This window comes from Phoenix dactylifera, chromosome 5 (assembly GCF_009389715.1).
Source record: "Phoenix dactylifera cultivar Barhee BC4 chromosome 5, palm_55x_up_171113_PBpolish2nd_filt_p, whole genome shotgun sequence".
In the NCBI taxonomy this organism is placed as follows: Eukaryota; Viridiplantae; Streptophyta; class Magnoliopsida; order Arecales; family Arecaceae; genus Phoenix; species Phoenix dactylifera.
Genome location: NC_052396.1, coordinates 7,892,672 through 7,904,538, shown reverse-complemented (window position 1 = coordinate 7,904,538; position 11,867 = coordinate 7,892,672). Strand labels below are relative to the sequence as shown.

Genomic DNA, 11,867 nt, shown 5'->3' with positions numbered 1-11,867 from the left:
AACCTGAAAATTACTTAACATAGCCTTACGCTCCATGTGTCCCAGACTTGTCATAGTAATTTAGGTGAAGATTTTTTTGTAATTAACCTAGACTTGAGAGTAACCAATTTTAGCCCATCAAATTTTGTTAGATCTTAACAGTGGTTATGTGGTTTGATGCAGTAGATCATAGAAGTTGGAAGTTACCAAAAATTTTCTAGACCTGTATGATATATCCATGAATTAATTATTATATATGCAAGTGTGGTTATATACTTGTAGGTATGTGGATTTTACTCCTTTAAATCTTGAGGGAAGATAGAGGAGCCGTAGCAAATCAACCAATAGATCCAAACCAAACCTGAAAATGTTGTGTCAACTTGTCACACCTGCACTACACCACCCCAGTTGCATCTTGAAAACAATCACTGTATGTGTATGTGAACCTTTGATGAGACATGAAACACTCATTACTTTTTTTATTTTTCCCATCCAAGATGAAAGATTAGGTAACCCACCATATTCATATTCATGTGAAAACACTTTATTACTAATCCAGATATGAGATTCTAGTCTCTTGCTTTGCTCAGACAAAGCATATCAAAGATGCACTTTTAAGAAAGGCTCATAATGGGATGCTTATTCAATGACAATACCCACTTAAAATTTTATGTGCAAGCCTATATCTCATGCACTACTTTTCCCAAGTCCATCACCTTTTGATCATGTATTTTGTATTCAGCAAATAACAATTAGCATAAGACATGACAGCAATTGTTACACAGGCATCTAGAACAACAATTGTTAGAATTATGCAGGCATCTAAACAGAACAGTTGATAAGTTTTCTTAGAAAAATATATTCGTACTCTTGTTATAGCATAACATCAAACTGCAGTATACACTTGCAAATCGAAAAAATTACTAAAACAAAATTTAAATGAATAATGCTCCTTAGAAACCAATCCAGATGAACATGCAATGCATACGAAGTTTAAAAAGGAAAAACAACAAATTTTATAAAAGAAGTTGGGTAGGGAGAAGAGGAGTTGCATGGTGTACATTGAGAAAGAAAGAGAGAGAGAGAGCACCTGAATTCATTCTGAAATTTTGAATGAAGTTCTATCCAGCAGAGGATCCTTATTTGGATTTTGAATGGAATTATTTAAAGTACGTGTGGCTCCAATTTTATGTACTATTTAGTTCATGTTATTTCAAATTTCAGTAAACTAATTAGTTGTATGTCATGCGCAAATTTGTCAGAACAAACATCTCAATTTGTGCTTTGTTTAATAATCCAAAGCAGCTTTAAATAATTCGAGACGGTTTGGGCCTCACCGACTGTAAGGCACTTGGCCCGAGAGAGGGCTGGCCGTCCAACGTCTAAAGCTATCTGATGCCCAAAAGGACCGCTCATGGGAGGCCCACCGGGGATGGGCCCACGGCGTAACCTCTATGGCGCGATAACCCCAAATTGGCTGTCCGCTGCCCTTATCACATCGCCCGATCGATTGACTTTTTTTGTCGTGCGTCGCCGTCCTCCCGCTGTCGCCTCGGCTTCCACTACCGTTCGACCGTTCGTCAATAATCGAAATTTCTGGGAAACACTGAGAAATTCCTTGAAATTCTTAGTTTCTGCCACGTAGGAGGTATAGAAATTTCTCGACGGACATTAGATCGCAGCAGAACGCATACTTCCCCGTTAAGTTCTCGGACCGAAAAATCCCGCTACCCGTTTAAAATCCCTCGACGGGCGGAAAGGCTACCACGCATTTCTTCTCCGCGCATTTCGTTACCGTTCGATGCGTCCCTTCGCGCGGGCGTATATCCTCGGTCAGATCTCCATCGCACGGTCCGCACAAGGCGGTGAAAGGTTACCGCTTCCACTCTCTCCCCCCCTCTTTTTTTAAAAGAAAAAGGAAAAAGAAAAACAAACCCTAGATCGTTCGTGCTGCCGCCTCTATCTTTTCTCTCTCTTTATCTCTCTCTCCCATTTCTTCTCTCTCCTTCGACTCTTCGTTGCTACAACGCCGAATTCGTGAAACGCCATAACGGCCAAGAATTTGAGATAGTGCAAGAGGAGGTAACAAATAAAGAAAGGGGCAAATTTCCGGAAAGGGGCAAATTTCCGGAAAGGGGCGAAAGAGAGAAGAACATAGGGCATTTCATCGGATCGTCGGTTGGGATCCGGTCACTGTGGGCGTCGTCGAGGGGGCGGTGATGGGATCCCGCGATGGGTGGGCGCCGGAAGCCGATGAGGACGCCGACGAGTGATGAGACGGCATGCGAGATCTGAGAACCGGAAGATCGTACGGAAGCTCGGGGAGCCGGCGAGGGAGGCGGAGGGGGCAGCGGAGATTGGGTCGAGGATCTTCCCCTTCCGGGCGCCGCCGGCGTCGATGCCGTCGGTCGGGACGCGGCGGTCGACCAGGGTGTTCGTCCTCAAGGCTGCGGCCAAGGCTGGCGGCGGTGGCGACGGGGAACCCGAGGCGAGGGTTCTCCGCTCCGGGAAGCGCCTCGCGGTGTCGGAGCAGGCTCCGGGAAAGAAGGCGGACGGTGGAAACGGCGACGGGGTCGAGTGGCTGCGGGTTCTCGGAGGCGGTGGCGGCACGGCGGATCTACGGTGGTGGAAGGGGGGAGGGAAGAAGGTGGATCTGGGGGCCGAGGATGAGTGGCGCGAGCCCGTGGCGCCGGAATCCGACGCCGGTGGGGCGGATGAATCTGTCAGTCGAAGGAGCTTTGTGGATTCTCCCGATGGGGAAAAGTTTGGGATAGTTTACAGCCGGAAGCGGCGGAGGCCCCGGTCAGACGATGCGGTGTCTTCGCTTTCTGGAATAGGGGACAGGGGCTGCGAGAAGGATCGGAAGTATGGAATCGTTTTTGTGCGGAAACAGCGCAGGAAAAAGCCCAAGGTGGAACCTTTAGTTCAGGAAGTCTCAGGAGAGACAGGGAAAATAGATAGGAAGCAAGAAGATTTCTCAAGACGAACAGGTAGAGGGGAGAAGGAAATTAGGATAACAGAGTCTGCAAGGCATTTTGCTGAAAAGGTGGGCATTTTAGAGGATGATATCTGGACTGGCGTGAGTGGTTCTATGGTGCTCGCCGTGCTCATAGATTCCTCCTGTAGCAGTAGTTCACATCGGTTTTCTCGTTTCCTTATCTCTGTAATTAGCGGGATGAAGAGGGCTAGAGTGAGAATCTGGCAATTTGCTGCTTTTCTTCTATCTGAATCGATAGCCAGTGCTTTCTCTCTAAATGGCGTCCATTTCTTACCAGTTCGGCACTGCAACAATGTAAGCTTTCTGTTTTTGCTGCCCTTTCATTGTTTCTGTTTTATTTTTAGGTTTTGAATGTTTATTCATGTTTTCTGTTCAGAATGTTTTCTTCAGCACTGCTTTACCTGCTTGTGGACTTTTCAAGACGTATGGTGCCAGACAGTTTATACCTTTGTTCTCGCTTAATTTCTCTGCCATTCCATTCTTCTTCAAGAGTTTGCATGTTAGTATGGTTCTTGGTTCTCAATACTTGCCGAGAGTTCTTGCAAGATACGTAATGGGTTTGCACGCAAGTTTTCCTGTGAATGTGCGATTTGAAGAATATGATTCTCATATTACTTGGGATACAGTTTATTCAGGAACCGAAATCCCAGTTTCTGTAGTTCCTGCTGTGAAGAGGAATGAATCACATAGTGCATTGGAAGGCCCTAGACCAGTTGGACGAAGTGCTGTAATTTTGCATGGTTCAAGGCTACGTAAACATCAGAGAAAGAGGAGCTCCTCTAGGCATTCCAGAAGTCGCCATCCTGTCCTAATGAATTCACATCCTGGTTCATTGCGATCTAATCCAAACAATGTTGGAGTTTTTCCAGAATCCAGAATACTTTCCCTAAGGGACTCCTTTGTGGAGCCTGTCCATGTGAAAACAATTGAATATTGTGTAAGTGATTTTTTAAGTGCTAGAGATGATAGTGATGCTTGGACTCCTCTTGGATCTCAGGAAAAGCACAGAAAGTCATCTACAAAGAGCCCCGTCGAGCTTAAGTCGGCTTTGGTTGAGTTGAAGCAAAAAATAGACTCAGCACATTGCAGTGCAAATATCTTGGTTACTATTTCTGATAGGTGCTGGAGGGAAGAAGGGGCTGATGTTATGTTGGAATTCTCACATTCTCAAGACTGGTGCATAGCAGTGAAGGTAAGGGGCATGACAAGGTACCTGCATAAACCTCAGGAGGTGAGGCCCTGTGTCGTCAACCGTTTTACTCATGCCTATATGTGGAGTGGAGAGGATGGTTGGAAGCTTGAGTTTTGTGACAGGTGGGATTGGCTTGTGTTTAAGGAATTGCATATGGAATGTCGTGAACGTAATTCACAGAACTCACAGGATGTCTTTATAAGGGCAATACCAGTGCCAGTGGTTTGTGAAGTTGATTATGAGGACAGTGCCACAGCTTCTTTTGTGCGCCCTGATGGTTACATTAGGGTGTTGGATGATGAAGTTGGGCGAGCTTTAAGAAGCAATGTTGCCATATATGATATGGACTCGGGGGATGAGAAGTGGCTCGAGCAGCTAAACACTAGCTCTTCTGATGTGGATAATAGTGGTATTAGTCACATTTCATATGAAACTTTTGAGAAAATAATATCTGTCTTGGAAAAGGATGCTTATAACAATCCCAATGGCATTTATGATAAAGAGAGGGCATTGGATCTTTGTCAAGATTTGGGAAACAGGGATATGCTGGCTGCTGTGTATGTTTATTGGGTAGAAAAGAGGAACCAGAAACGCGCAGCTCTGGTTAGGGCCTTTCAGGTAACAATTATGCTTCAGTTCTTCTCTTGCATATCCACAATGCTTTGGTCTCCAACACTAATGATATGGAATTTGTTGTGTTGGTATCCAATCGTTTTTCACCTATTTTTACATATGCGATTCATTATTATCTCTGTCTACTGTTAGATAGTTTTGAGACATGATGCTATTGTTTACTATTAAAAAATATGCATTTATTGGTAACGAGAGCAAATTCAATAGCTTAAAAAAATCATGAATTCTGAAAGTTGATTAATTGCATCATGTTTAGTGTGGCACATGAACTTTGAAGAATCAGTCGTGTCAAAGCATACTCTCATTTGAATTTGAAAGCAAAACTCTTCTATCATCAACTAAGATTAGTTATTTAAAGTTGATTTGCTGCACCAAAGGATAGGTCATACATGCTAGTCATCAAGTCTTAAAGAAGGCTTATGCAACATCAACCTTCTACATCTGTGAAGGACTTCACTATTATATATGTTAGTTTATTCGCTCAAGCTATAGTCACATGTCCATTATCATGGTATTGCTTGGTTTCTTCCTTGAAGAAAAATATAAGCAATGACAGCTTTGACTTGTTAGATAGCAAAGAGAACAAAGCTTCTTTTTAACAGTACTGAATGGCGATCATAACCAAGGTCCTAAATCCTGTGGGATGGGGCGGTCTTGGTTTTTCCTTGAAACTGGACATGGATGTGTCATTTGGGATGCTGGGCCGATAGCGGGACGTCCCCGTTCCAACACTTGGGACAGTACTTTGCCCAGTATCTTGCAGGATGTTCCACCAGATTTGAAACAATGGTCATAACTTGTATTGCTAGCTTTATGTACATACATATTGCAAAAATAGAAGACAGTTCATTGTCCTTGTCGCTATAACATGTAGATATAGAAATGCATGTGCAACCAAAATGTTGCATGCATAAATTCCCGGATATGCGCGTATACCAGCTTCTTACCATCAAGAAAATGATTTGGATCCCGAGTTAGCTGACTACTGTGACCATGAGGTCTAGTTGCTGCTTGCCCATGCAACTGCCTTGGAAACTATTTAAGCTTGTAGTGTTGCCATGATGTTGTTTCTTGTCTTAGCACAAGTCATTATCTATGGCTTATCAAAGCCCCTAAAATATGAAAAATTAAGCAGTTAGTCTTTTTACTGAGGACTGGAAAGCGTAGCACGGCAAAGTCAATGATTCATTAATACGCCATTTTAAAGCAATTATCGAGAAAGGAAAAGGTTTATACCCCTTCAGTTGAGAGTTGGAATATTACACATCAAATGTGAAGACAGACAGAAAATAAAGCCCCGTTTAAATACACGTAGAGACTAAAGCACACATACAAACTAAAGCCTCTTTTCACTAATTATAGTGATGAGAAAATAAGATGGTCACATTTATGGAGTTGGAGTGAGGTACGAGGATATGTACCGGTGGTGCCTATCAAGGGATTTTCAGAGGGTTACATGCAAAGAAAAAGGGTTTTTTGTTTGTGTTTGTGGGGGGAGGGGACGGGTAGGCTAGGCAAAGGCTGCCTGCTTGCGATGTTGCTTGATAGTGGGCTCTTGACTTGTGTGGGTGCTGGTGTTGATAGATGCGCGGCTGTTCATTGGATGGGAAGGGGCCGACAGGGCAGATAGAGAGAAGGGGATGGGGATTGAGGGAGGGGAGGAGGAATGGAAGCGGTAAGTGGGCTTGAAGCCTCTTTGTTGTTGTTAGAGTCGTGCATTTGGGGCACATGAAAGTTTGTCAAGAAAGCGAGGAGGGTAGTTTTGATGTATTGAAAATTTTCACACAAAAGAAATATTGACATGTTATAGGAGTTTTATGGTAGTGGCAATATTTGGAATATTTTCTAAATACTATGCTCCATTGTAGTTGTTTCAATGCCACTATGTTTTTCTTTTATAGTTTAATTTATTTGCTCTTTGAATTTCTGTGGAAGGATCATGCAAGAACATCAAGAGATTATTCATCACTTTTATCATGCATTCCATCCTCATAAGGATTTTTTCTTCATACTATATTTATGCATCAATGAATAGTTGGGCTTTTTGAATGGTGGAAGATAAAAATGCTTTTAACCATTTATCAAAAAACTATGGAATACATAAATAAAACACTGATGAGTGCTTATGTGAGAATTATGAAAGTAATGGAGTTTGTTAATGAGAAAGGTGAAATTTATCTGGGTTATCTCGGTCAACTAGCAACATAAGTTAAAATTTGTCATACATCAATGCACCGGGTGCCTTAGGACATACAGCAATGCACCTAGCCTTGTGCCTCTCTACGTGCCGAAGCTATCTGTGTCAACCAGTAACATAAGTTAAAATATGTCATACATCAATGCACCTAGCCTCTTAAGACCTTTTAGTACCTGTGCTTACTGGTTGTTTTATCTTTCAAAATGACTTGTGTGGCTTATTTTGTGTTCATCTTTAGACATACTAGTACTTTGGATTGAAGTGCTTATGTAAGTTGTTTAGATGCATTGATATTTTATTTTGTTCCTAGGTGGATTGAGGGACATGACTCTTTATAGAGTATTGGGAACACTACATTGTTATAAAACTGTGCTTACCTAAATTTTATATTACAGGCCTCCATAAAATCTTGCAATTGTCAGAAAGACAGAATGTATCCATATTTGACATCTATTTAGTGTGCAATAGATTGCAATTTCTATCATATTGATTGTTCAAACTAATTATAGCTGGGTCTTCTTACTTTAGTCTCTTAAATTTTTATTAATGTAGGGGTTATTGATAGGTACTAATGAATATGACTTAGAACATATTCTTCTTATTTTCGTTCTTGATGTTCATTTTTTCACAGGTAATTTATTGGAGGTTTGTTCCTTTTGCATGTGGTAGTTTGGTACATAACTTTGTATTATCACGTAATTGTGTTCTTGATACTGTCACAGTATGACATCCCAACCCCAAGGAGAGCACAATTTATGCAGAGACCATTGTTTCGGAAAAAAAGATCTTTTAAGAGGCAACGTAGCCAGTCTGGAAGAGGGAAGCCAGAATTCTTCTTGGAAGGTATGTTTTGCGATGTCATTAGTGAGGTGTTTTCCTTGTTTGATTTAAACTTTCATTGCATTTGAGCTCTTTCCAATCTTCTTTTTCCCTCATGCTTTAATTGACCTGTTCAAGCCCGGGGACTATGTGTTGGCTAGTCTATTCTGAGAACCATTTTTTTCTCCAAATGAATGGCTTTCCTGGAGTCCATTACTACCATAAGTATGGACTAGGCACCAGGAGAGAGAAATTTAGTCATTTTTCCAATATTGGTCAGCACTAGAAATTAATAATATTTGTGCTATATATAATTTAAGACTCTTCAAGGTTTATATGTGATCTAATGTTCAAAGTTTGTTGGTTTTCTTTCTGGGGTTGTCTTGAAGGCTTATCGGAAGAGGTTTGTGATGGAATTAAGCTTGACATTGATGGTGGTCTCCTAGGTGTTGGATATTGGCCCTATATGGTATTTTCTCGAGTGTCAAAAGAAAATGAAAAGGGGGGTGGGGGTGGGGGGGATCGCAGGCTGACCTGGCTTAACTCATCCGACATATGTCACTGCTGGGAATTCCTTTTTCTTGATTTTTTAAAATGAACTAGCTATTTTTTCCAGAGTTCACTTAGAAATATATAGAATCAATGCAAATAGAAGTGCATATCTGAAAAAATCATCACTTGCAGAAAAGCTTGTATCATGAAATGCGTTGTAAATGTCCACGAATCTGTACAATATTAGCTTTAGAATAATACTTCGAACCATGCGATCTGTGCTCTAAATGTCTAGACTGCATTACTAGTGATTCTTTCTTGCAACTTTACTATGCAAAAGGAGTTATTCGTTGGCACTCGACCTATCCATATTTGAATCTCTCAACTGTTTCTTTGAACTTGTTAGGAAATTAACAGGCTCGTGAACTATATTGTTAACTTTTGCTTCCATGTTTTCGAATCTCCAACAGTATCTTTGAGCTTATTAGGATGTTAACAGGCTTGTGAACTTCGTAGTCCAGGGACAAAACCTTATGGGATGGTTAAACTTTTGTTTAATTCGTTAAGGCAGGCCTGGAGTCTTGATCTTATTTTATGGCTCTAGGCTCCGTAAATCAGTTGACTAATCCTCCTGCCCAAATCTTACTCAAAGACCTTTTACCTAAACTGATCGACCAGATAAGGAGGGTACAGCAAAATGTCGTGCTGTTAAATAGCACACATTTTTGCTTGGGTGCCAAGAAGTGTCGAACGACATTGTCATGGGTTCTGTTGTCCAACATATCCTGAGAATATGTGTTTGTAGGTTACACAAGATCTAGATGAAACCTTGGATGTCATATTTCTCTGGCTCTTGCTCGGTTTAGCAGGTGGTCGAGCAAGTTTTCATGCCAGTTATTACTCTCTACTGCACATGATGTCACTGCTGGGAATTGCTTTTTCTGGATTTTTAGAAAATAAACTAGCCATTCTTTCCATCATTCACTTAGAAATATATAGAATTGATGCAAATATAAGTGTCTCTTCAGATTTACTGCTTTTATGAGAATTTTACATTATCAGGTGAACATGGTTTTATCAAAGAAGAATTAAAATTAATGTGTGCATTTGCACATATGAAAAAATCATCACTAGCAGAAAAACTTGTGTCATGAAATGTGTTGTAAATGCCCACGTCAAATCTGTACAACATTAGCTATACAATATTACTTCAACCCATGCGATCTGTGCTCTTAATGCCTATACTGTGTTACTAGTGATTCTCTCTTGTAACTTCACTATGCAAAAGGAGTATTATTCATGGGCGCTCAACCTATCCATATTTGAATCTCTCAACAGTTTTTTTGAACTTGTTAGGAAATTAACAGGCCCATGAACCATGTTTTTAACTTTTGGTTCCATGTTTTTGAATCTTTAACAGTATCTTTGAGCTTGTTAGGATATTAAGAGGTTTGTGAACTTTGTAGTCCAGGGACAGAACCTTATGGAATACTATAACTTTTGCTTAATCCATAAAGGCAGGGATCTTCTTTTATGGCTCTGGACTCAGTAAATCAGTTGACTAATCCTCCTGCCAAAATGTCAGTTGCAAAGACCTTTTACCTAGTAACTGATTGACCAGATAAAGAGGGTTCGGCAAAATGTTGTAATGATAAATAGCAAACAATTTTTGCTTGGGTGCCAAGTAGTGTTGAACCACATTGTCATGGATTCTGTTGCCCAAGATATCCTGAGAATACATGTTTGTAGGTTACACAACAGTCATGGGTTCTGTTGTCCAAGATACCCTGAGAATACATGTTTGTAGGTTACACAACATCTAGATGAGAACTTGGATGTCATATTTTCTCCGGCTCTTGCTCGATCTTGCAGGCGGTCTAGTATTTTTCTCTGGCCCTTGCTCGATCTTTGTAGGTGGTCGAGTAAGTTTTTATTGCCAGTTATACTCTGCGTTGTGCATGGTGTTTCATGATGATAGGCAGTTCTTTTACTAGGTGAAAGATTTGGATGGTTTCCTGATCCATCTGATATTATGTGGCTTTGTTATTTGTTTCTCCTCTTCTAATGAGTTTGGGTGATCCCTAGGAAGTTGTGTAATTTGAACTACTTGAATCCTGTGGGTTTGTGTTGATTTTTCATTATTTCCATGTGTAGCTGGAGGTAAAGAGGAGGCTTCACGGAGGAGGGTCCAAGAAGCAGAGAATGCGGCTGATAGAGCTATGGAATCGGCCATCCAACTCCGTATTAGGGCTCAAATGCTGATGGCAAATGCTGAATTGGCTGCATACAAGTCTGTCATGGCTCTTAAGATTGCAGATGCCATGGTGGTATCCGAATCTCCAGATCTTGCTTCTTTAGTTCTTGATTGAATCTTGGAGCTGGATATATCGCACAGCAGTGATGCAAAAGCTGTCATTCCATTTGGCTGGAAGTGATCAATGTTTGTTGCTGCCTTTGTTGCCAGAGTGGGATTCTGGCTGATTTAAGCCGTGGGGCGGTTTTTGAAAGCCAGTTTTGGGGCGGGGTTCCAGGAACTCTGCAGACGAGAAGCTGTAATTTTGTATAAATGATAGCTGTCCCTAGATTTTGTATTTGTACCATTATCTCATTTGTAATACCGAATTCTTGTGATTCTCAAGGGATAAGAAAGGAATACGGGAAGTCAAATGACTAGAAGCATTGGTCGATCATTCTCGGCTCCTTGGCCCCTCATGAGACTCCCATATCGACGATTTGGATCACTGGATGGATTACTTGTACCGAACAGCCGTATTATTATTTTCTTGGTTTCTGCCGATGACTCGGATGTTTGCACTTAAATCTATTTCCTGAGGTTGTTCTGCTTTTTCTGTGGCACTTTCCTTGCGTAATCTGAGCAAGCCTATCTTCTCTTATATTCTGATTTAATTGCTGAATAAATATGAAACTGGACGAGTGTTTGCAGAAGGAAATGTATCAGTCATCATCGCTCTCTCTCAATCTCCCCCTCTCGCTCGCTCTTTTACTCTCCTCTTCGATGCAAGCCAGGTGGGAGGGGAAGGTGAGCTCGATCGCTACTGCCTCTGTTTCTTCATGGCCAAATCTCTTACGAGTTCTCGTCTTGACTTTTCAAAACCAGAATCGCGGTGCGCATGGGACTCGCTGAAGGTACTTCTTGGAACTCAAATTGTTTCTTGGGACTCACTTGTTTCATGCCGCCTTCTGGTCCTTTTCAATATCTTTCTTTTAGAAAGAAACTATTATTTTATTTGTTACCACGGGAGGGTTTCGGGTTGAGTCAGGTCTAAGATCAGGTGAAGTCCTCTCTAGCTTGGAGAACCAAATCCGTTTCAAAATACTAGACCGCCTGCTAGATCGAGCAAGAGCCAAGATAAAGATATAGAGAGGACTTCACTCGCTCTGAATCAGTATAAAGATACAGCTAATTCCGTTTCAAAACATAAATCCATTGAAATTTGTATCTTTCAAATAGCTGTTTATATAATCATATATCTGATTCCAAATAAATCATATTCAAGTTGAGAGTTTATAACTATGATTACACTTATACCCTGTAG

At 41.1% G+C, this 11,867-nt stretch overlaps 1 protein-coding gene across 2 annotated transcripts; it reads left to right on the top strand.

Annotated features, from left to right (window-relative positions):
* Positions 1 to 253: 253 nt before the first annotated feature.
* LOC103702789 lies at positions 254 to 11,155 on the top strand. 2 transcript variants are annotated; one of them, XM_008785354.4, is made up of 4 exons: positions 1,301 to 3,271; positions 3,354 to 4,787; positions 7,722 to 7,842; positions 10,465 to 11,155. In XM_008785354.4, the coding sequence occupies exons 1-4, from the start codon at positions 2,252 to 2,254 to the stop codon at positions 10,677 to 10,679; spliced, it is 2,790 nt and encodes a 929-aa protein (XP_008783576.2). In that variant the 5' UTR covers positions 1,301 to 2,251; the 3' UTR covers positions 10,680 to 11,155. The 2 variants fall into 2 exon arrangements, with proteins under 2 accessions (XP_038982627.1, XP_008783576.2); XM_039126699.1 differs by lacking the exon at positions 10,465 to 11,155 and having other exon boundaries at positions 254 to 3,271; positions 7,631 to 7,764.
* The last annotated feature ends 712 nt before the right edge of the window (positions 11,156 to 11,867 follow it).

What these genes read in the sequence shown, in the direction of transcription:
- LOC103702789 (XM_008785354.4), top strand. Translation starts at nt 2,252, where the DNA reads ATGAGACGGCATGCGAGATCTGAGAACCGGAAGATCGTACGGAAGCTC. An exon ending in CAGTTCGGCACTGCAACAAT is followed by an intron (nt 3,272 to 3,353) that starts GTAAGCTTTCTG and finishes TTTTCTGTTCAG; the next exon opens with AATGTTTTCTTCAGCACTGC. An exon ending in GCCAGAATTCTTCTTGGAAG is followed by an intron (nt 7,843 to 10,464) that starts GTATGTTTTGCG and finishes TTCCATGTGTAG; the next exon opens with CTGGAGGTAAAGAGGAGGCT.